Consider the following 24,457-nt stretch of genomic DNA (forward strand, 5'->3'; position numbering starts at 1 on the left):
AGTACACAACATATGTAACACTGCTATAATTGTATTGCATTTAATTACATTCCAATTTTTTTTTTCAAAAAAAGGGCGAGGTTGTGTAAAAAAAACCACTGTGGCGTCAAAATAGACGCAGGGGGAAAAAATAGACGAGGGCGACAGAAAAAATCACGCGACAAATGCATTTTACAAAATTTTTGCCATTTCACGAATTGTCTTGCTGTTTCGCGAATTTTATGGCAAAGCGAAAAGGGACAGATTCGCTCATCACTAGCCATTAGCATTTGTAGGCCTCTTGCAGATACATAAGAGCTATAACTAAAGGTGTAAATTATTTTTAAGAAAGTTTAAAAAGTGCAATAAAACTACAAGACCCTGATTCAGTGAAAAAGCCCATGAAGACCAAATAGAAAGACAGGTTCTTCAATCCGAGTTGACTTGTAAAACTGCTTATGAGAATTTCATTAATAGTCATTCCTCAATAACATTAGACTTCCCCAAAAACACATTTTTCACCCTGTGTGAGAAAACACTGAATCTTAATAAATAAAGTTGTTATTCCATGATTTCTATGGACAAAAACAGATGATTCCTATTCACTATTACACAATTACCAGCAAAAAGCAAATCTACCCCACAACACAGACATTGTCCCATAATAGATGAGAAGCTATCCAGGCTATGAAAGCAAACACACTAGGCTTGGATATACTGTATAAAATCTGAGTTCAAGTTTTCCCCTGATTTAAGAAAATTGCAACCAAAAATTCTGATCATGGGTTTCTTTAGAAAAAGTTGTTGGGAAGAACGTGGGTCACAGTTTGTAGCCACAAATACAGGGTAATGAATTTAGGAATCAAATTCCATAAAAATATTGCAGAGCTAAATATGTTGTGTATTAGCACTCACAAGATTTGTTTTGTGATTTATTATGTGACAACATCACAAATCCACAAAAAGCAAAAACACACCATCTAAAACCTGCTAAGATCATGTAGAAGTCAATGGCTGATCTCCTATTTACAACTGTAAGATCTTTTTTTGGTTCCCGGTTTTAGATTTTTTTGGGGGGGAGGTTACGCTGTCGTTTGTGTGACAATACCAAAAAGTTGCAATTTTGACGTTTTTTCCCCTTTTTTGTTTGTGCTTTTTCAATTCGGATCTTCAAATTGGGGAACTGAGTTTATTTTCAAAAAACCCCTAAAACCATGAAAATCCAAATGTTGATAAATGGGCCTCACCGAGTTGGACAATCATTATTTAACCAAGAGGTAAATTGATTTTTTGTAGCTTCTAATGAGATTAGGAGAACGTTTCTGATTTTCATGAAAACATCTTGGTTAAACTCCTTAATGGAACAGAATTCTCAAGAACACTAGTTAACTAGTAAGGCGAAAAAAGAAGATAGGTGAAAATGGGTTTCAAACCTTCTTGATTTTAGGGCAAGGCCACATAAAAGAATTACACTCAGGCCACCAAGATTGTGTGGTGGCCTCAACTTGTTTGTAAATGGTTTTATAGTCTAAATTGGTTAATCTGTAATGCTGGTCTCTCCAGTTTGAAAAGAAATTTCCTCAATAGTAATTTGACAAGAAATTACTATTAGTGGAAAAAACATGATCTCAAATTTTTAATTTTTTTCCTTGGGTAAATAAGCCAAATTTGAAGGTGTGAATAAATTGGGCTTTTAATATTTTCTAATGAATAATTGTGTAACTTGGGGAAATATTTTTCATTTCATCAGTTGCAATTAAATTCAATTTTTTTCAAGTAGTGGGTTTTTGATTGTTACAAAAACATCAATGACATTAATTTGTGGGGGGGGACTTGGTTACAATGAAAAAAAAACACATGGTTTCATAAATTTTTACAAATTTCCAAAACCTCAAAATTAAATTGCTTGACTGTGGAAAATGCACCTTGATTTTTATAGTTTCAGTCAACAATTTTTCTTCATTTGAATTTTTTCCCAATTGATACATTTCAAAAGATCATGTTAGGAAAATTGAAATTTGAAAAAAATTCAAGATTATGGTGTTTCGCTGCAATAGTGGAAAAAAAATTATCTCAAATTTTTGCTTAGGTAAATAAGACAAATTTGAAGGTGTGAATAAATTGTGCTTTTAATATTTTTTGATGAATAATTGTGTAACTTGGGGAAATATTTTTATTTCATCAGTTGCAATTAAATTCAGTTTTTTCCAATTAGGGGGTTTTTGATTGTTACAAAATCATCAAATTAGAAAACATCAATGACATTGATTTGTGGGGGGGTGGACTTGGTTACAACAAAAAAACACATGGTTTCATAAATTTTTTACAAATTTCCAAAAACTCAAAATTAAATTGTTTAGCTTTGGAAAATGCACGTTCCATTGATTTTTATAGTTTCAGTCAACAATTTTACTTCATTTGAATTTTTTGACATTTTTGAATTTTTTTTCGGATTGCTAAATTTCAAAAGTCCATGTCTAGAAAATTCAAATTTGAAAAAAAATTAAAGATAATGGTGTTTTCAAGTTTTAACATTTTTGCTTAGGTAAATAAGCCAAATTTGAAATTATGACTAAATTGGGCTTTTAATATTTTTTAATGAATAATTGTGTAACTTGGGGAAATGGTTTTTTTTACCAGTTGCAATAAAATTCAGTTTTTTCCAAGTTGTGGGTTTTGATTGTTACAAAATCATCAAATTAAAAAACATCAATGACATTAATTTGTGGGGGGGGGAACTTGGTTACAACAAAAAAAACACATGGTTTCATTAATTTTTACAAATTTCCAAAAACTCAAAATTAAATTGCTTGACTGTGAAAATGCACCTTCCATTGATTTTTATAGTTTCAGTCAACAATTTTACTTCATTTGAATTTTTGAATTTTTTCCAATTGATAAATTTCAAAAGATCCTGTTTGAAAAATTCTAATTTGAAAATAAATTCAAGATTATGGTGTTTCCCTGCAATAGTGGAAAAAACATGATCTCAACTTTTAAAATGTTTGGGTGAATAAGCCAAATTTGAAGGTGTGAATAAATTGTGCTTTTTTTATTTTTTAATTAATAATTGTGTAACTTGGGGAAATATTTATTCATCATTTTTTTCCAAGTTGTGGGTTTTTATTTTTTCAAAACCATAAAATTAAAAAACATCAATGACATAATTCATAATTTCCAAAAACTCAAAATTATATTGCTTGACTGTGGAAAATGCACCTTAATTTTTGTAGTCAACAATTTTTCTTCATTTGAATTTTTTTCCGATTCCTAAATTTCAAAAGTTCATGTCTAGAAAATTCAAATTTGAAAAAAAATTTAAGATTATGGTGTTTTGCTGCAATAGTGGAAAAAACATGATCTCAAATTTAAAAATTTTTGCTTGTGTAAAATTAGTGGTTATTTAATGTTTACATAATTTACAAAGGGCTCTTTTAATTTCTTTGCTCCTCAAGCTGTAAATAACCGGATTTAGCAGTGGAGTCAAAACTGTATAGAGCAGAGACAAAACCTTATTGAGGGACAATGAGTGGCCTTTAGACAAAAATAAATAAGCAACAATCAATGACCCATAATATACGCACACAACTGTCAGGTGGGAGCTGCAGGTGTAAAAGGCTTTCTGCTTTCCAGTGGAAGAGGGTATCCTAAGGATGGCACGCAAGATGATGATATAAGTAGCTGTGATGAAGGCTAAGGGCAAGATACTTGCTGGTAAACCTCCAATGAGGTTCTCAGCTTCAACAAAAGCTGTGTCTGAACAAGAAAGTTGAAGAAGAGGCGCCAGGTCACAAAAGAAATGGTCGATGACATTTGGACCACAAAACTTCAATCTTCCTACTTGAACAGCTGTGAGCAGCATTAGCATGAACGCTAGAACCCAACACCAGAAAGCAAGGTGGAAGCATCTCTTGAGGTTCATGGCAGATGAATAATGCAATGGTTGACATATGGCTAAATATCTATCATACGACATGACGGATAGAATAAAACACTCTGTAGCTGCCAAGGAACCAAACAGATAAAACTGAGTTAAACATCCCACAAAGGTGATGGTGACTTCTCTCACTATACTGTCCAACATTAGTGGCACAATTACTGTAGTCAGGAGCAGATCACAACAAGATAAATGGCCCAAGAAGAAGTACATGGGAGAATAAAGACTTTGACAGAAGGTCACCAACATAATAATCGTGAGATTTCCCGCCACTGTCCACAGGTAAATAAGGAGGAGGCCAGGGAGCAAAATACCTTTGAAGTTAACAAGCTCATAAAATCCCAAAATAGTAAAATGTGAAACTGTTGTCCAGTTTGCCTTCATTTCCTGCCAATTCAAGAGAATAAGTTTAAACTTGCACAAACTGTGTAATGTAGGGACTGTATTAAAGGTCGTAGGTTAAGTATCTTGAAATACAATTCTGCTCTGAAGTCCAGAATTAGGGGTAGATCCTTACATCCACCTCTCCCCAAATGTCCATATTTAGGGCAAGGTACAAAATATCCTACATATTGCAAATGAGGATGACAGACTGCAAAACAAGGTTGTCTGTTCCCTTCAACATTATTCAGAGAAACTACCTCCTTTGCAGAGGAGCAAATATGTGAATATGTTTTAGGGGGATCCACTGAGTATGAGACTGAAGATTCCTATTGTATTTTTTGATGTAGAACAGCACCCTCCAATTTCTTGTTCATCCCCCAATCAAAGAAAATTAAACCCATTCTGAACAATAAACTATCATCAGCTGGAACCTGAACTAATACCCCTTCTGGGTAGGCCAACCACTAATTATAAACACTCACTCAAAGGGGCACATTTACTAATCCACAAATGTCCGAAAAGCGTCTAAATGCGTTTTTTCCGTAATGATCGGTATTTTTTTCGTCGCCGTCACGACTTTTTCGTCGGCGTTGCGAAAAAATCGGTTTGTTTTTTCCGCCGTTTACAATTGCTGAATATGAAAAAATCGCGTCGTGACAGCGACGAAGAAAACACGACAGCGACGAAAAAGTCACAAAATTTTCGTTTCCAATCCAATTTTCTCCCATTTGGGATTCGGATTCGTGGATTAGTAAATGTGCCCCAAACAGTCAGTGCCAAGAGTCATGGTGCATGCTGCAAATGGCCCTGGCCCACCCATCCCTTCCAACTGACTTTCAACACTTCTAAGAAGCCTCTCTTATGCGCAATCCCAGTTTCCTCAGAGTCTTAACATTACTTGGCTTATTTATCAATTTTTTAAGTTTATAGATTCGAGTTTGTTTTTCTAAATTGAATTAACTCACATAAGGAAAACTTGTTTGAATAAAAAAACTGCAATATCTCTCATTTTTAGATTTTACGAGCTCTAAAGACTTGAGTTTTAGAATATGGCTTGACTTTGCCTATGACAACTCCTATTGACTTCTATAGACACTTGCACATTTTTACATTTTTTGCACTGAATAAATACCTGACATTTGAGTTTTCAATCCATTACCACCAAGTTTTCTAACTGCAAAAAAAACTCAAATGGAGAAAAAAAAACTCGGGGAGAATGTGCAGGGAACCTACTTCTTCATGTCCCCATTAACAGCTTAGAAAATATAAGTTCTTGTTTTTCTCTTTTTTAAATGTGACCTGAGTGATATATCAACACAAATTTCCATTATATTGCACCTTCCCTGGTTAGAAACATGAACCTGTTTAGACAGCTTGCCTTGCTGTGGCATACTGCATCTACCTGTAGAAAGGAAATATTTTATACATTGAACTGTTCTTCTTTAAAGGTGAGCCCTGGGGGGCATCGGGTACAGCAGATTAATGTTTAGAGAGAGGCAGAGATATAGATACAGCTGTGTATGCCTATAACAACGCATTACATAGGCACCTACCTGCCTACCTGCACTTATGGAGAACAAGCTATAAATGGCAAAGGGCTCATTTATAATAGGCACAGTGGTTAAAATGGCATCGCTGGGCAGACCCGCAGTTGGAAACGGGCATCAGTCGGATTGGCATGGGCAAGTGGGTCACAAACTGCTGCTTTTATGCAAGAGCCCTTGTTAGCAGGAGATTGGGCCAGTTGGGAAAAGAGGGGCCTTGGGGAAAAACACAATTAGGCCCTTTTATGAATGTAAGTAATTATGATATGAGTTAATATGTAAAAAATGTAAATGAAATTGAATTTGTACAAATCATTAGGCCTTAATCAAGAGCAATCTGCCCCCAACGCTTGAAAAATGTGATAGTTGTGCCCCCCCGGGAAGCATTGCTTTGGCCAGGTTGCAGGTACATGCAGTGTATTTCGGCCCAAAACTGTTTGGGTATGCAGTTACAGAATTTTTCAAGCGTAGGGGGGATGATTCTTGGCCTGTGGATATCTGCCCCATGTGGCATAGTCCTTTTATACACACCGAGACAGAATAGGGTGGGGTTTACAAGAGCAAAGTGAGAATTAGACAAAAGTGAAGAGACAAGATAAGGGTCCACTGGGTGGGAGAACAAATGGCTCTAGATCTTATCAGGGTCGGACTAGGCTGCTGGGACTCTGGGAAAAATCCTGGTGGGCCCTGGTCCTAGTGGGCCTCGGCGGCCCAGACCCGACCCTTGCCGGCACTCCCCCTGCCCGACCGTTCCTACCCTGATGCGTTAAATTTATGCATGCTCAGGAAGGACATTGGGTGGGGGACCCTGCGGGGGGGGGTTAAGGGAGCCCCGGTGGGCCCTGTAACCCCCAGTCTGACCCTGGATCTTATCCACATCACAAGTCCATATCAGACTGTAATAAATGAACTACAGATGGGAAATGGGACATGTAACAACAAGATAAAATTTCAGCCCAGATAATGATAATCGTCCCAGGGTTGACAGTTTAGATTAATAATGACGGGGGCTACACATGTTCTTCCAGTCCTTTCCACCCCCTGTCTCTTTCTGTGCTTTCTCCTTTATTCTCATTCATGCTTCACTCACTGCTATTTGGACCTTGTACCAAATCTTTGGGATATGACCAGACACTTTAGTTTACTTTATGCACAAGTCACAAGTTTTGTGTAGCTCTTGTCTCTCCATTGTAGAAACCTCAAAGCAAAATAAAATAAATGACATTGAGACGAAGTGCCAAGTGCAAAACACATGGCGCTTGGCACCCACTTTGCATGTTGCCCATGTTTGTGAGTTTGAAGGAACATCTTGTCCCAGAACCTTTACTTTAGACTTTAGACTGTGCTGATCCTGCCCTTTCCTCTGATTCTGATGACCTTTGTAGAAGTCGGCCTGGTGACCAAGATAGAATAATCTGCCGGGCAAACGTCTTCTTCATTTTGAGGATTGGGAAGGAGGAGTCTTGTTCCACTGGATGTAAAGGGGAAATGCCTGGCTATATCCATACATTAGCACAAAAAATTGATTGGCTGTTATGAGCTAAGGGGGCCCAGCCTGAAGGCCAGTTAGAGGGGGATTTGGGGTGAGTGCTTATTTATGCCCTGGGTACCCCTGGAACTATAGCGGGGTGACTGTTACCCCAATGTTTCTATATATCTGTAACCTTGTTATGGGCTAAGGGGGCCCAGCCTGAAGGCCAGTTAGGGGGGGATTTGGGGTGAGTGCTTATTTGTGCCCTGGGTACCCCTGGAACTATAGCGGGGTGACTGTTACCCCAATGTTTCTATATATCTGTAACCTTGTTATGGGCTAAGGGGGCCCAGCCTGAAGGCCAGTTAGGGGGGTATTTGGGGTGAGTGCTTATTTGTGCCCTGGGTACCCCTGGAACTATAGCGGGGTGACTGTTACCCCAATGTTTCTATATATCTGTAACCTTGTTATGGGCTAAGGGGGCCCAGCCTGAAGGCCAGTTAGGGGGGGATTTGGGGTGAGTGCTTATTTGTGCCCTGGGTACCCCTGGAACTATAGCGGGGTGACTGTTACCCCAATGTTTCTATATATCTGTAACCTTGTTATGGGCTAAGGGGGCCCAGCCTGAAGGCCAGTTAGGGGGGGATTTGGGGTGAGTGCTTATTTGTGCCCTGGGTACCCCTGGAACTATAGCGGGGTGACTGTTACCCCAATGTTTCTATATATCTGTAACCTTGTTATGGGCTAAGGGGGCCCAGCCTGAAGGCCAGTTAGGGGGGGATTTGGGGTGAGTGCTTATTTGTGCCCTGGGTACCCCTGGAACTATAGCGGGGTGACTGTTACCCCAATGTTTCTTTATATCTGTAACCTTGTTATGGGCTAAGGGGGCCCAGCCTGAAGGCCAGTTAGGGGGTATTTGGGGTGAGTGCTTATTTGTGCCCTGGGTACCCCTGGAACTATAGCAGGGTGACTGTTACCCCAATGTTTCTATATATCTGTAACCTTGTTATGGGCTAAGGGGGCCCAGCCTGAAGGCCAGTTAGGGGGGGATTTGGGGTGAGTGCTTATTTGTGCCCTGGGTACCCCTGGAACTATAGCGGGGTGACTGTTACCCCAATGTTTCTATATATCTGTAACCTTGTTATTGGCTAAGGGGGCCCAGCCTGAAGGCCAGTTAGGGGGGTATTTGGGGTGAGTGCTTATTTGTGCCCTGGGTACCCCTGGAACTATAGCGGGGTGACTGTTACCCCAATGTTTCTATATATCTGTAACCTTGTTATGGGCTAAGGGGGCCCAGCCTGAAGGCCAGTTAGGGGGGGATTTGGGGTGCTTATTTGTGCCCTGGGTACCCCTGGAACTATAGCGGGGTGACTGTTACCCCAATGTTTCTATATATCTGTAACCTTGTTATGGGCTAAGGGGGCCCAGCCTGAAGGCCAGTTAGGGGGGGATTTGGGGTGAGTGCTTATTTGTGCCCTGGGTACCCCTGGAACTATAGCGGGGTGACTGTTACCCCAATGTTTCTATATATCTGTAACCTTGTTATGGGCTAAGGGGGCCCAGCCTGAAGGCCAGTTAGGGGGGGATTTGGGGTGAGTGCTTATTTGTGCCCTGGGTACCCCTGGAACTATAGCGGGGTGACTGTTACCCCAATGTTTCTATATATCTGTAACCTTGTTATGGGCTAAGGGGGCCCAGCCTGAAGGCCAGTTAGGGGGGGATTTGGGGTGAGTGCTTATTTGTGCCCTGGGTACCCCTGGAACTATAGCGGGGTGACTGTTACCCCAATGTTTTTATATATCTGTAACCTTGTTATGGGCTAAGGAATAAGGAAAACCAGACAACAATTTTGATTGTGACATGTTGGGATTTGTTTTGCTTCCTCTGAAATAACATTGCTGAGTGGCTATACATTGGAGAATACATTTAGGCATGTATGATCATCCTTTGATTTATTCTCACCAATAGCACTAGAATCCACTGACTAATTAAAACCAATTAAAAACTTACTAAGAGCTTTTTTGATTTCTTTATTCCTCAAGCTGTAGATAAGCGGATTCAGCAACGGCGTCAACACTGTGTAGAGCAGAGACAAAACCTTATTGAGATTCAATGAGTGGCTTTTGGATAAGAATAAATAGGCAACAATCAATGTTCCATAATAAATGCACACAACTGTCAAATGGGAACTGCAGGTGTAGAAGGCTTTCTTTTTGCCAATGGCAGACGGTATTTTGAGGATGGCGCAGAATATGCTCATGTATGTCTTAGTGATGTACAGCAATGGCAAGAACGTTGATGGAACTCCTACTACAAGGTTCTCAGCTTCAACAAAAGCTGTGTCTGAACAAGAGAGTTGAAGAAGAGGCGCCAGATCACAAAAGAAATGGTCGATGACATTTGGACCACAAAACTTCAATCTTCCTACTTGAACAGCTGTGAGCAGCATGAGCAGGAACGCTAGAACCCAACACCAGAATGCAAGGTGGAAGCATCTCTTGAGGTTCATGGCAGATGAATAATGCAATGGGTCACATATGGCTAAATATCTATCATACGACATGACCGAAAGAATATAGCACTCTGTGGTTGCCAAGGAACCAAAAAGATAAAACTGGGCAAAACATCCAACAAAGGATATGGTGACTTCGGTCAATATACTGTCCAACATCAGTGGGACAATGACTGTGGTGAGGAGCAGATCGCAGCAAGATAAATGGCCCAGGAAGAAGTACATGGGAGAATCAAGTCTTGGACTGAAGGTCACCAAGACGATAATCATGAGATTTCCACTTACAGTCGCCAAGTAAATAAGAAAGAGGCAAATGAATAAAACGTCTCTGAAGCTGTAAAGATCATTAAATCCTAAAAGAAGGAAATCTGCAACGGTTGTCTGGTTTTCCTCATTCATTTTCTGCTTTCTGTGTGAAGGAGCTCCGTCTTATGTTGACTGTGAGATTCTGAAGGGTACAGGGTCCTATTAAGAAAAGGGTATAGGTAAATAACATATTCTGCTATATATTTTAGAGTAAGTAATAGACTTCTTATAACCTTAGTCAACTGAGACCAGTGACAGTCATTCTTGTAAAGGAACCCCCCAGTTTGGGAGCTGAATGCAGACGTAATGTAGCCCTCAAACATGACCTTATAGAGATGCCCCAGTTTCAGAACAAAATACAAACATACAGTACATAGCTACTGTCTGAATCCAGATCTGAAGAACCCAGGCACCTAACCATAATGTTGGATGGATCCCCCAGTTTGAGAGCATGATACATACTAGTGACTAGGACCCTAACCCAACTCCCAACCTGAACCCTACACAACCCGGCTTCCTCCCTCTATTTATAGCCCAATGCCAGACCCACCCCACAATAACGTCACAACAGGGGGCGGGGCGTGCCGGGAACTCATCTATAAATTAGAGACCTGGAAGCAGAAGCCGGCAGTGTAAGGTCGCGGGTGGGGAGGTTGAGGGGAAGCACTTAACCCGAACCTGCCTGCAACCTGCAGTTCACATGGCAAGGTCGGCCTGAACCCGGCCAACCCACAGGTTAGCCCACAGGTCCCTCGGGTATCAGGATGTCCCCCACATCACTAATACATACATATATAGTTTTCCAGTTCTCCTTCTCCACCTTCGCCAAAATCATAGCTTTATTCCGATGCCTTTCGTGTCTATTATTCCAGCATTTCCTCGGAGCCTACATATATAGATATATACCTTATGTCTGAATAACATGGTAATGGAACCTCACCATAATTTTATAGAAACCAGCTTAGTTGAACAGATGAATACACATATATGTACCTACTGTCTGAATCCAGACATGAATAATATGTTCCTCAGCACAAATAAACATGCCATTATAGAGGTGTCCTGGTTTGAGAGCCTTATACAAATAAACATACCTACAGTCTAAATATAGAGCAGAATAATGTCGTTTTCAAGGTCACCAACCATGATGTTACTGAGATCCCCAGTTTGAGAGATGGGTACACACATATATACCTTCTGTAGAATAACTTGGTTTGTAAGGTTCCTAAACATAATGTTATAGAGATTCCCTAGCTTGAGAGCTGTATACAAACCAACATGCCTACACTTTGAATCTAGGGATGGTCTTCAAGGTACCATGGTCTTCAAAGTTCCAGTTTTAGAGCTACAGACTTAGATGCACACCTGTCTGAGCTTAATAAACGGGTTTTCAAAGGTGAATATACACATACTGTACTTACCTACTGTTGGAATCAAGAGTGATGAAGAACTTGGTCTTCAGGGTTCATAACCGTCATATGATATTAATCCCCCAGTGTGAGAGATGTCTACACACACTAATATTCCTATTGTCTGAATCCAGAGCTGAACAACACAGTTCCAAATGTACCTAAATGGAGAACCCCCGGTTCCAGACCTGTATACCAACAAACACCCTTACTGTTTGAATCCAGTGCTGAATAACATGGTCTTTATGATACCATGGTTTTATAGAGATCCCCCGGTTGGTGAGCTGTAGACACCGATACACGCCCATTGTTTGAAATCAGAGCTAAATACCATACACACACCTAATTTCCAAAACCAGATCTAAATGACACGATCCATTGGTCACCCAACCCTGAATATGATCTCAATGGCTGAAGTCAAAGCTAAGTATCCTCCAGGGATGGGACATCTGCCATTAACTTCTACATGATCTCGGCCAGTTGGTCTTTAGGACCAAAGACTATGATGTATTAGAGATGTTCCATTCTGAGGGCGAGATTCACATATACAGGCATATACATACACATAGGAGGCCATTTTCAAATGTTCAGATTTTTTTTTCCCCAATTTAGATTTTTTTTAGTACCAAAACTTGAAAAAGTTGCAACTTTTTTAGAGATTAACTATGCATACAAATCCGACAATTCACCAAGATCATGTAGAAGCCAATGGCAGATGTTCCTTCCCCTGGAGGATCCTTCTTTGCTTCAAAACATTAAGGGTTTTTGGATTTTTGACGCTGGTTTTTTTGTGCGACAATTCGAAAAAGTAGAGGTTTTGATGAGACGATTCAAAGAAGTTGTGGTTTTCTGCAAAATATTTTTCCACACTGACTTTTTCGGTTTAGACTTTATAATAAATGTCAGACATTTGTGGAAACGAGTTTATTCAATTTTTAAAATAAAAAAACAAGGAGAAATGATAGTGTTTTAGAAAATCTGCCCCATAGTGAATACCTGCGCAGCGCATACAAACCTATGTGGGTTCACGGGGGACGGCAATAGACTTGTCTTTTTTAGAGGTAAATTGCTAAAAGAATTAAATACAGGTATGGGATCCGTTATCTGGAAAACCTGGATATTCCAAATTACTGAAAGTCTCTCATAGACTCCATTTTAATCAAATAATTCAGATTTTTAAAACTGATTCCCTTTTCTCTGTAATAATAAAACAGTACCTGTACTTGATCCCAATTAAGATATAATTACCCCTTATTGGGGGCAGAACAGTCCTATTGGGTTTATTTAATGGTTAAATGATTCCCTTTTCTCTGTAATAATAAAACAGTACCTGTACTTGATCCCAACTAAGATATAATTACCCCTTATTGGGGCAGAACAGCCCTATTGGGTTTATTTAATGGTTAAATGATTCCCTTTTCTCTGTAATAATAAAACAGTACCTGTACTTGATCCCAACTAAGATATAATTACCCCTTATTGGGGCAGAACAGCCCTATTGGGTTTATTTAATGGTTAAATGATTCCCTTTTCTCTGTAATAATAAAACAGTACCTGTACTTGATCCCAACTAAGATATAATTACCCCTTATTGGGGCAGAACAGCCCTATTGGGTTTATTTCATGGTTAAATGATTCCCTTTTCTCTGTAATAATAAAACAGTACCTGTACTTGATCCCAACTAAGATATAATTACCCCTTATTGGGGAAGAACAGCCCTATTGGGTTTATTTAATGGTTAAATGATTCCCTTTTCTCTGTAATAATAAAACAGTACCTGTACTTGATCCCAACTAAGATATAATTACCCCTTATTGGGGCAGAACAGCCCTATTGGGTTTATTTAATGGTTAAATGATTCCATTTTCTCTGTAATAATAAAACAGTACCTGTACTTGATCCCAACTAAGATATAATTACCCCTTATTGGGGCAGAACAGCCCTATTGGGTTTATTTAATGGTTAAATGATTCCCTTTTCTCTGTAATAATAAAACAGTACCTGTACTTGATCCCAACTAAGATATAATTACCCCTTATTGGGGCAGAACGGCCCTATTGGGTTTATTTAATGGTTAAATGATTCCCTTTTCTCTGTAATAATAAAACAGTACCTGTACTTGATCCCAACTAAGATATAATTACCCCTTATTGGGGCAGAACAGCCCTATTGGGTTTATTTCATGGTTAAATGATTCCCTTTTCTCTGTAATAATAAAACAGTACCTGTACTTGATCCCAACTAAGATATAATTAATCCTTACTGAATGCAAAGTAATCCTATTGGGTTTAATTAATGTTTTATTGATTTTTTAGTAGACTTAAGGTATGAAGATCCAAATTACAGAAAGACCCCTTATCCGAAATACCCTTGGTCCCCAACATTCTGGATAACAGGTCCTATACCTGTATAAGAATAATGATAAATAATGATAATGACAATGTGTTTCCTATTGGATTGTGATGGGTGAGACACAAGAGGTAGAACATTCCTGATCCAGTGGTTGGTGGAATCGAGGCAGAAAAGAGACAATAACAAATAAAAAGTCTGTAGCAAAATGTGTTATAAATACCTATTGGAACAACAGGGAAATTCTGTAGTTTAATTGCTCGGCACAGGCCCAAGTACTCGGGAGCAGAGCAGCGGCGTCTGTGCGAGTGTAAGGAGCGAGCGGCTTGTTTTATACTATACGCCGAGTATCTATCAAGCAATGATCCCCTGGGATAGAACCCGAGAGAGAATCCTTGTTAATTGGAGAGAAACGGGGGGCACAGGGGATTTATCTACAGAATGTAGAATATGGAATATGAGGGATGTTAACTGCTTACTGCCTGTTATACAGGGAACTCTGAGTATCACTCATGTATTATAAGGGATAATGTACCCCCTACTGTAAATGATAAGGATATTAGCAGTCACTGAGGGGTTCTGTGCCCATATAAAGGCACAAGGCTGCAGGCTGAGTTATACAGGGAACTCTGAGTATCACTCATGTATTATAAGGGATAATGTACCCCCTACTGTAAATGATAAGGATATTAGCAGTCACTGAGGGGTTCTGTGCCCATATAAAGGCACAAGGCTACAGGCTGAGTTATACAGGGAACTCTGAGTATCACTCATGTATTATAAGGGATAATGTACCCCCTACTGTAAATGATAAGGATATTAGCAGTCACTGAGGGGTTCTGTGCCCATATAAAGGCACAAGGCTGCAGGCTGAGTTATACAGGGAACTCTGAGTATCACTCATGTATTATAAGGGATACTGTACCCCCTACTGTAAATGATAAGGATATTAGCAGTCACTGAGGGGTTCTGTGCCCCCCATATAAAGGCACAAGGCTGCAAGCTGAGTTATACAGGGAACTCTGAGTATCACTCATGTATTATAAGGGATAATGTACCCCCTACTGTAAATGATAAGGATATTAGCAGTCACTGAGGGGTTCTGTGCCCCCCATATAAAGGCACAAGGCTGCAGGCTGAGTTATACAGGGAACTCTGAGTATCACTCATGTATTATAAGGGATAATGTACCCCCTACTGTAAATGATAAGGATATTAGCAGTCACTGAGGGGTTCTGTGCCCCCCATATAAAGGCACAAGGCTGCAGGCTGAGTTATACAGGGAACTCTGAGTATCACTCATGTATTATAAGGGATAATGTACCCCCTACTGTAAATGATAAGGATATTAGCAGTCACTGAGGGGTTCTGTGCCCCCCATATAAAGGCACAAGGCTGCAGGCTGAGTTATACAGGGAACTCTGAGTATCACTCATGTATTATAAGGGATAATGTACCCCCTACTGTAAATGATAAGGATATTAAAATTATCTGAGTTTTGCAGGTGAGGGAAATTCCATGTAGTGCAACCTCTGACCTGTTGGAGGCAAGTTTTCCTGATGGCCCAGAGGTATTATGGGCATTTTCTAATCTTTTTTGATCCCACTGCCTGGAAGGGGTTTGCTGTTCTGGAGGTCCAGGCACGAGACCTCACTAAGGAGAAGTCATTTTGAAGCAACTGGGGCTGAAACCAGTCTGCAGCCAATAAGAGCAGTAGAGAATATTTTAGGCCACAGTAGGACTTAAGATGAGATGACACTGGGATAGAGACAGTTTTTTAGATTTGTTCCTCCACCTTAATCTGTCACCATATTATAAATGGGCTCTGGGTTCCTGCTCTGCCATCATGCCCCTTATTGGCTGGGCAGTAACCAATCCATAAATAGGTTCAAACAGGCCAAAAAAGGAAGGATCTATGCACCTCCCTTTGCATTACTAAGCCATTGTGCGTATGAAATGGTGAAGCTGTAACTATTTACCTCTGTTCATATTTTCCATGGAATGACACCACCCTGCTTAGCTGCATTATTTTGGGACAGTGTCTTATGGCCAAATGGTCTCACAGGGTAATTCTCACCCACTGTTTTTTGTAGGAACAAGGTCTATCTCAAAGGCCAACACTCAGTATTAAGGACATTATGGAAGCACCTGTATGCCAGTGCTGGGTATTCTAAGTTTCCTTGTTACTTTCTCCCAACTAACTTGCCCTCCCATCACCCAGGTCAGCAATTAGATGATGAGCAGTTAATGTTGCATTGGCACCATGCTTGCGCTGATGGCTCTGCAGGCATTCTGATGCTACGCAATGCTGGGTGGTGCCATGAAGAAGACACACAGTGTGACCTTCGCTGCTCTGCTCTCAGAGAGATGACAGGGTAGTGGAATGGTGGGGTCTCCCAAACTTGCTAGTAGTGTAGAGGTAGGTGGGAGGGCCTTTACAAGTGATAGTTTTTAGAACAGGAAAAACAGGAATTCTGCCAATAGAATTACTGCCAATGGATTTGCCACATTAGTGCCACCTAGAACCCTATATTTATTCTGTAGAAAGCTTTACCATACCTGAGTAACAGCCCTAGAAGCTCCCTCTGTTTGTTTAAAATAGCAGCTGCCATTTTAGCTTGGTCTCAGTAGCTTCCCTGCTGCAGCTCTGGCTGCTGGTAGCTCAGATTACACATTCTGATGGAAGGGGGAGTGAATTCTTATGCATTCTTATGGGAGGGGGAGCAGGAGAGAGCTGCGCAGACTCGGGCCCCAGGAATGAAGGATTTTCCCGGTGTCCTGGCGGCCCAGTCTGACCCTGGAACAAACCAACAAATGTGTGTACTTACAGGCATGTTTGTGTGCACCTGAATGCACTTGTGTTTGATTGTGTGTGTGTGTTTGAGTGCGTGCAAATATTTTTGACTGAGCCCAAGTGAATTAAACTCAATCATTGTTATATTTATAAAATGTCACGATAATGCTTGAATCATTCATACGAAGGTTTCGAGTTAACATAAGAAAATCCCAAATTTTTCGATTTGAAAGTAGTGTGAAAACTCGAAAAATTTGAGTTTAAGCGGACGTTTGTTTCCATGACTCCTCTTTATTCTTTTCCAGGAATGAGTGCCAATGCTCCTAAAATTGCCACTGGAGCACTTCCTGTTTAGAAAAAATAATGTGTTTAAGTTTCACTTGAAACTGGGTGAAATGGGAAACAATGAGGGGATTAACTTCCCCTTGAAACTGGGTGAAACAGAAAACAATGAGGGGATTAACTTCTCCTTGAAACTGGGTGAAACAGAAAACAATGAGGGGATTAACTTCTCCTTGAAACCTGGTGAAACAGAAAACAATGAGGGGATTAACTTCTCCTTGAAACCTGGTGAAACAGAAAACAATGAGGGGATTAACTTCTCCTTGAAACTGGGTGAAACAGAAAACAATGAGGGGATTAACTTCTCCTTGAAACCTGGTGAAACAGAAAACAATGGGGGGATTAACTTCTCCTTGAAACTGAGTGAAACAGACAACACAGAGGGGATTAACTTCTCCTTGAAACCTGGTGAAACAGAAAACAATGAGGGGATTAACTTCTCCTTGAAACCTGGTGAAACAGAAAACAATGAGGGGATTAACTTCTCCTTGAAACTGAGTGAAACAGACAACACAGAGGGGATTAACTTCTCCTTGAAACCTGGTGAAACAGAAAACAATGAGGGGATTAACTTCTCCTTGAAACCTGGTGAAACAGAAAACAATGAGGGATTACCTTCTCCTTGAAACTGGGTGAAACAGAAAACACAAAGGGGATTAACTTCTCCTTGAAACTGGGTGAAACAGAAAACAATGAGGGGATTAACTTCCCCTTGGAACTGGGTGAAACAGAAAACAATGAGGGGATTAACTTCTCCTTGAAACCTGGTGAAACAGAAAACAATGAGGGGATTAACTTCTCCTTGAAACCTGGTGAAACAGAAAACAATGGGGGGATTAACTTCTCCTTGAAACCTGGTGAAACAGAAAACAATGAGGGGATTAACTTCTCCTTGAAACTGAGTGAAACAGACAACACAGAGGGGATTAACTTCTCCTTGAAACCTGGTGAAACAGAAAACAATGAGGGGATTAACTTCTCCTTGAAACCTGGTGAAACAGAAAACAATGGGGGGATTAACTTCTCCTTGAAACCTGGTGAAATAGAAAACAATGATGGGATTAACTTCCCCTTGAAACTGGGTGAAACTGAAAAAATGAGGGGGTTAACTTCTCCTTGAAACTGGGTGAAACAGAAAACAGTGAGGGGATTAACTTCTCCTTGAAACTGGTTGACACAGAAAACAATGAGGGGATTAATTTATCCTTGGAACTGGGTGAAACAGAAAACAATGAGGGGATTAACTTCTCCTTGAAACTGGGTGAAACAGAAAACAATGAGGGGATTAACTTCTCCTTGAAACCTGGTGAAACAGAAAACAATGGGGGGATTAACTTCTCCTTGAAACCTGGTGAAACAGAAAACAATGGGGGGATTAACTTCTCCTTGAAACCTGGTGAAACAGAAAACAATGAGGGGATTAACTTCTCCTTGAAACCTGGTGAAACAGAAAACAATGGGGGGATTAACTTCTCCTTGAAACCTGGTGAAACAGAAAACAATGAGGGGATTAACTTCTCCTTGAAACTGGGTGAAATAGAAAACAATGATGGGATTAACTTCCCCTTGAAACTGGGTGAAACTGAAAAAATGAGGGGGTTAACTTCTCCTTGAAACTGGGTGAAACAGAAAACAGTGAGGGGATTAACTTCTCCTTGAAACCTGGTGAAACAGAAAACAATGGGGGGATTAACTTCTCCTTGAAACCTGGTGAAATAGAAAACAATGATGGGATTAACTTCCCCTTGAAACTGGGTGAAACTGAAAAAATGAGGGGGTTAACTTCTCCTTGAAACTGGGTGAAACAGAAAACAGTGAGGGGATTAACTTCTCCTTGAAACTGGTTGACACAGAAAACAATGAGGGGATTAATTTATCCTTGGAACTGGGTGAAACAGAAAACAATGAGGGGATTAACTTCTCCTTGAAACTGGGTGAAACAGAAAACAATGAGGGGATTAACTTCTCCTTGAAACCTGGTGAAACAGAAAACAATGGGGGGATTAACTTCTCCTTGAAACCTGGTGAAACAGAAAACAATGGGGGGATTAACTTCTCCTTGAAACTGAGTGAAACAGACAACACAGAGGGGATTAACTTCTCCTTGAAACCTGGTGAAACAGAAAACAATGAGGGGATTAACTTCTCCTTGAAACCTGGTGAAACAGAAAACAATGGGGGGATTAACTTCTCCTTGAAACCTGGTGAAACAGAAAACAATGAGGGGATTAACTTCTCCTTGAAACTGGGTGAAATAGAAAACAATGATGGGATTAACTTCCCCTTGAAACTGGGTGAAACTGAAAAAATGAGGGGGTTAACTTCTCCTTGAAACTGGGTGAAACAGAAAACAGTGAGGGGATTAACTTCTCCTTGAAACTGGTTGACACAGAAAACAATGAGGGGATTAATTTATCCTTGGAACTGGGTGAAACAGAAAACAATGAGGGGATTAACTTATCCTTGAAACTGGGTGAAACGGAAAACAATGAGGGGATTAACTTCTCCTTGAAACTGGGTGAAATAGAAAACAATGATGGGATTAACTTCCCCTTGAAACTGGGTGAAACTGAAAAAATGAGGGGGTTAACTTCTCCTTGAAACTGGTTGATACAGAAAACAATGAGGGGATTAATTTATCCTTGAAACTGGGTGAAACAGAAAACAATGAGGGGATTAACTTCTCCTTGAAACTGGGTGAAACAGAAAACAATGAGGGGATTAACTTCCCCTTGAAACTGGGTGAAACAGAAAACAATGATGGGATTAACTTCTCCTTGAAACTGGGTGAAACAGAAAACAGTGAGGGGATTAACTTCTCCTTGAAACTGGTTGATACAGAAAACAATGAGGGGATTAATTTATCCTTGGAACTGGGTGAAACAGAAAACAATGAGGGGATTAACTTCTCCTTGAAACTGGGTGAAACAGAAAACAATGAGGGGATTAACTTCCCCTTGAAACTGGGTGGAACAGAAAACAATGATGGGATTAATTTATCCTTGAAACTGGGTGAAACAGAAAACAATGAGGGGATTAACTTCTCCTTGAAACTGGGTGAAACAGAAAACAATGAGGGGATTAACTTCTCATTGAAACTGGGAGAAATAGAAACCAATATTGGGAATAACTTCTCATTGAAATTGGGAGAAATAGAAAATAATATTGGGATTAACTTCCCCTTGAAACTGGGCGAAACTGAAAAAAATTAGGGGGTTAACTTCTCCTTGAAGAACAGGCTGTCACTTACTAATCTATTCCCCTACTATTCTAAGCCTCCATAGGACTCAATGGTACTCGACAGATCAAACCTGCAGAATTTATTTTTTTTTAACAAAAAAAGTTAATGAAACATTAATAAATCACAAATTATGGGAGTTATTTCTGAAAAACTTGCTTAGTAAATGTGCCCCTAAGTGTATCTCTGTATGTCTATTCAGGTCACAGAGATGGACATAGGTTGTTGCACACAATAATCACACCAGAGCCAATTCAATATTGTGAATTTATTATAAAGGCAAAATACAAAGTAGTAATTCCCCAATATCCCATAAAACACATGAGTAGATTCACTTGAAAAATAAACAAGTCATATAAGTTGTGTGCCTTTAAGGCCTGAAACACAAAAGATGTTTTTTGTAACTGCCTGTCTGCTTGGTTTCCACATTACTACTTATAGGGGGGGGGGTTATTTACATTGGGATTTATTTATTTTTTTATACATTTTCTTAATCCACGACTAAACACTCATTTCCACGAATGGCAACAAATATATTTAACAAAAATATCTGAACTGAAAAAGCATGAATGAAAAAAAGGTTGCGGTAAAAATGGAAAAAACGCACAAAAAACAGGACTTTTGGTATTGTTGTCAGACAATTAGCTCTCATGGGTTTATTTATCAATTTTCGAGTTTGCAGATTCAAGAGTTTTTTTCCTAATTTGAATAAACTCACATTTTTCAAAAAACTCAAATGCTGGCTTATTTATTAATATGGAAAACTGGTTTGAATTAAAAAAAAACTCGAATACCTTGAATTTTTGAGTTTACAAAGTTTACTTGAAAAACTCAAAAATCTTGAATTGAAAATATGGCTTAGCTTTGCCTAGTAAAACAGCAAAAAGCAAATGGCACTCAGGGCTTAGAGGAAAAATTCCTTTTAAAAAAGATTTTATTTTTTTAAAAGGAATTTTTCCTCTAAGCCCTGAGTGCCATTTGCTTTTTGCTGTTTTACTGGATTCTGGGAGGGTGCCGATCCCTCTGGCAGTGTGCACCGGGCGTTCTGATTTGGAGAGCTAGGGTGTGCGGAATAAGCCTCTGTTGTGCTTAGCTTTGCCTAGGACAACTCCCATTGACTTCTAAATGAACTTGCAAGCTTCTAGCTGATGAATTTTTAAATTCAAAGTTTTTGAACTACAACTCGAATTTTGGGAGTTTTTGCACATAAAAATTGCATGAAACTGGGTGAAACAGAAACAATGATGGGATTAACTTCCTCTTGAAACTGAGTGAAACTGAAAACAATGAGGGGATTAACTTCTCCTTGAAACTGGGTGAAACAGAAACAATGAGGGGATTAACTTCCTCTTGAAACTGAGTGAAACTGAAAACAATGAGGGGATTAACTTCTCCTTGAAACTGGGTGAAACAGAAACAATGAGGGGATTAACTTCCTCTTGAAACTGAGTGAAACAGAAAACAATGAGGGGATTAACTTCTCCTTGAAACTGGGTGAAACAGAAAAAAATGAGGGGATTCACTTCTCATTGAAACTGTGTGAATCTGAAAACAATGAGGGGATTAACTTCTCCTTGAAACTGGGTGAATCTGAAAACAATGAGGGAATTAACTTCTCCTTGAAACTGGGTGAAACAGAAAACAATGAGGGGATTCATTCTCCTTGAAACTGGGTGAAACAGAAAACAATGAGGGGATTCACTTCTCATTGAAACTGTGTGAATCTGAAAACAATGAGGGGATTAACTTCTCCTTGAAACTGGGTGAAACAGAAAACAATGAGGGGATTAACTTCTCCTTGAAACTGGGTGAAATAGAAAACAATGAGGGGGTGAACTTCTCCTTGAAAATGTGTCACTGACTGTTCTATTCCTCTACTATTCTAGGCCTCCATAGGACTGAAATCTGGCAAATTTTTTTGACAAAAAAGTTAACTAAACATTAATAAACATTATGGGAGTTAATTTCTGAAAACTCTGAGAAATTTTTCTGAGAAAATTTCCGAAAAACTCAAATTTTTCAAGAAACCATATCAGGAAAATCGAGTACTGGCAAAAACTCATTCATAAAACTCAAAAATATCTAGAAGTAAAAAAGAAATCAACTTTTTCTCAAAATTGCTTAGTAAATGTGCCCCATAAAGAGGTCCATTTGTAATGTCTATTTCCCTTTACTTTTGCTCGTTATCCACAGCTACATAATAAACAGCATGAAGAGGATTTTGGAAGGTAGTGGAGAAGGTGTGTAGGAGCCTAATACTGCTAGAAAGCTGAAAGAACGATATGCGTCCCTCCTCATAGTCCAGGTATACACCTATTCCTGCAACCGGAGAATCCATGGGAACTAGGGGTTCCTCACAGTTGTGTGCAGCATGAACATCACCTGACATGGGTTTATACAGGCACCACGAATAAGAATTAAATCCTAACAAAGACTCATCATCTGTTATAATTCTATCGTAGGACACCCCAAGACCCCAGCATTGAAGATCATCGATCTCCACTTCCCAGTAATGCCTTCCTGAAGACATAGCATTGGAACCTACCACCTGGTGTAGCCTAAAGCTCTGGTGTTGCCTTTCCCCTGGATCCAACCGGAAAGCATTAAACAAACCTTCAGAGATGCTCTTTCCCGCAAACTTACTAATGTCCATCAGCCGATGGGAAGCAACGTGACCCCACAGACCGTTTTCCTGCTGGATTTTTGTCACTTCATTTTGGAATCTGTGTAGAGCGGACTGTAAGTTCACCATAACAAGCACATCATCTAGACCTTTTAGACCTTGGAGGTCTGTTATGTCACATAATGAAGCCGTAGCACTGTTTAATTCACGGCTCTTGTTCTCCTGGATGGCCATTGGATCAGAATTGTTACGAAGGCCCTCTATCCCAGCAATCTTCTGAGATATGACTGATTTCCTTTGGTTTAGCTTCTTTATGAGGTTGGAGACCCTGTCTGCATCTTCTTTATTTTGCCTGGTGATCTCACCAATAACCTGAAGCTCCACCATTTTTAGTTGTGTTCTGATTTCAGAAAACATCTTTTTCACCTTGTTATTTCTACTCACTGACTTGGCTTTGGTATATTTTCGGTGCCTTCTCGCTTGCTGAGAGATCTTCTGCATCTTTTTCTCCATCAGTGTGAGCTGGTCAACAACACATTTCAGGTCATCTCTTTGTTGCTCTGATATATTTGTTACAAGAGTTACTGCATGTTGTCTGTGCTCTCCAAAAATGATACATGAGGGGCAGATGTAAGTACAGTCCACTAAGCAGGAATACTCGAGACTCTTCTGATGAACATTGCACTTTCTTCTATGCAGAGAAGTAATGGGGTCCATAAGGACATGGTCTGGTGTCTTACAGTGACTTTTCAGGTGAATATCACAAAGAAATGCTTCACATACCCGGCATATTTTCCTAACGTCAGTATTTGGCTTTCCAACACAGTAAGAACAGATATCCTTACTAACTTCTGTCTGTGTTGGTTGAGAAGTGAGACGTTCCACCATGTTCCCCATCTTGGAGTTGTTGTTGAGTTTCAGGTTCATTGGAAATGTCTCTCTGCATTCAGGGCAAAAAGGAGTTGAAGACTCCTGTCTCCTCCATGTTAATTGGATACACTCGTGGCAGAAGGAATGGCCACAAGGTAGTGTGACAGGAGTTCTAAAGAAATCTTGGCATATTGAGCACTTGAGCTCCTGCATCAGTGCAGCAAGTTCCATCCTGTCAGTGAGAAAAGAGAATAAAGAGCGGAGAAGTCCTTCTCACTGAAATAATGAGAGATTATCTCTTGTGGTCGGAATTTAAGCAATGTTACTTCCTGCATCTTTCAAAGAAATTACTCAAGTCGAGATTAGATTCTATTCAAAATATGAGCTCAGAGAAATGAAACCGCAACTGAAAAGTGATTGTGGACAATTGCCAACTTCTACTTAACCATGTGTGGACCAGTGGCATAGCGTGGGCTTTCGTCGCCTGGGGCCGACCGGAAATTTGCCGCCCCTCTATTTAGTTATTCTTAAAAAAAATAGACAAAATAAAAAAAGCAGCCCCCTCCACACAGTGCCCCCAATTGCCCTTAGACAGTGCCCCCAATAGGAAGTGCCCCCATACACAGTGCCCCAATTTCCCCATACACAGTTCCCCCATAGACAGTACCCCCCAAAGACCTTGCCCCCCCACAGAAAGT

General features: G+C 39.9%; 3 protein-coding genes across 3 annotated transcripts; all 3 read right to left on the reverse strand.

Moving 5' to 3' along the window:
* Nucleotides 1-3,382: 3,382 nt before the first annotated feature.
* Nucleotides 3,383-4,300, reverse strand: LOC116409653 (olfactory receptor 11A1-like). Its single transcript, XM_031898381.1, has one exon. The coding sequence runs from the start codon at nt 4,298-4,300 to the stop codon at nt 3,383-3,385; it is 918 nt and encodes a 305-aa protein (XP_031754241.1).
* Nucleotides 4,301-9,299: 4,999 nt separating this feature from the next.
* On the reverse strand, nt 9,300-10,226 carry LOC116409654 (olfactory receptor 6N1-like). The gene has a single exon (XM_031898382.1). The coding sequence runs from the start codon at nt 10,224-10,226 to the stop codon at nt 9,300-9,302; it is 927 nt and encodes a 308-aa protein (XP_031754242.1).
* A 12,170-nt stretch (nt 10,227-22,396) lies between these two features.
* Nucleotides 22,397-24,023, reverse strand: LOC100491764 (E3 ubiquitin/ISG15 ligase TRIM25). The gene has a single exon (XM_002932368.4). The coding sequence runs from the start codon at nt 23,988-23,990 to the stop codon at nt 22,437-22,439; it is 1,554 nt and encodes a 517-aa protein (XP_002932414.4). The 5' UTR covers nt 23,991-24,023; the 3' UTR covers nt 22,397-22,436.
* Nucleotides 24,024-24,457: the final 434 nt, after the last annotated feature.

Source organism: Xenopus tropicalis, chromosome 3, assembly GCF_000004195.4.
Source record: "Xenopus tropicalis strain Nigerian chromosome 3, UCB_Xtro_10.0, whole genome shotgun sequence".
In the NCBI taxonomy this organism is placed as follows: domain Eukaryota; kingdom Metazoa; phylum Chordata; class Amphibia; order Anura; family Pipidae; genus Xenopus; species Xenopus tropicalis.

Coding starts and splice junctions, on each gene's coding strand:
- LOC100491764 (XM_002932368.4), bottom strand. CDS start 23,990: ATGGAACTTGCTGCACTGATGCAGGAGCTCAAGTGCTCAATATGCCAA.
- LOC116409654 (XM_031898382.1), bottom strand. CDS start 10,226: ATGAATGAGGAAAACCAGACAACCGTTGCAGATTTCCTTCTTTTAGGA.
- LOC116409653 (XM_031898381.1), bottom strand. CDS start 4,300: ATGAAGGCAAACTGGACAACAGTTTCACATTTTACTATTTTGGGATTT.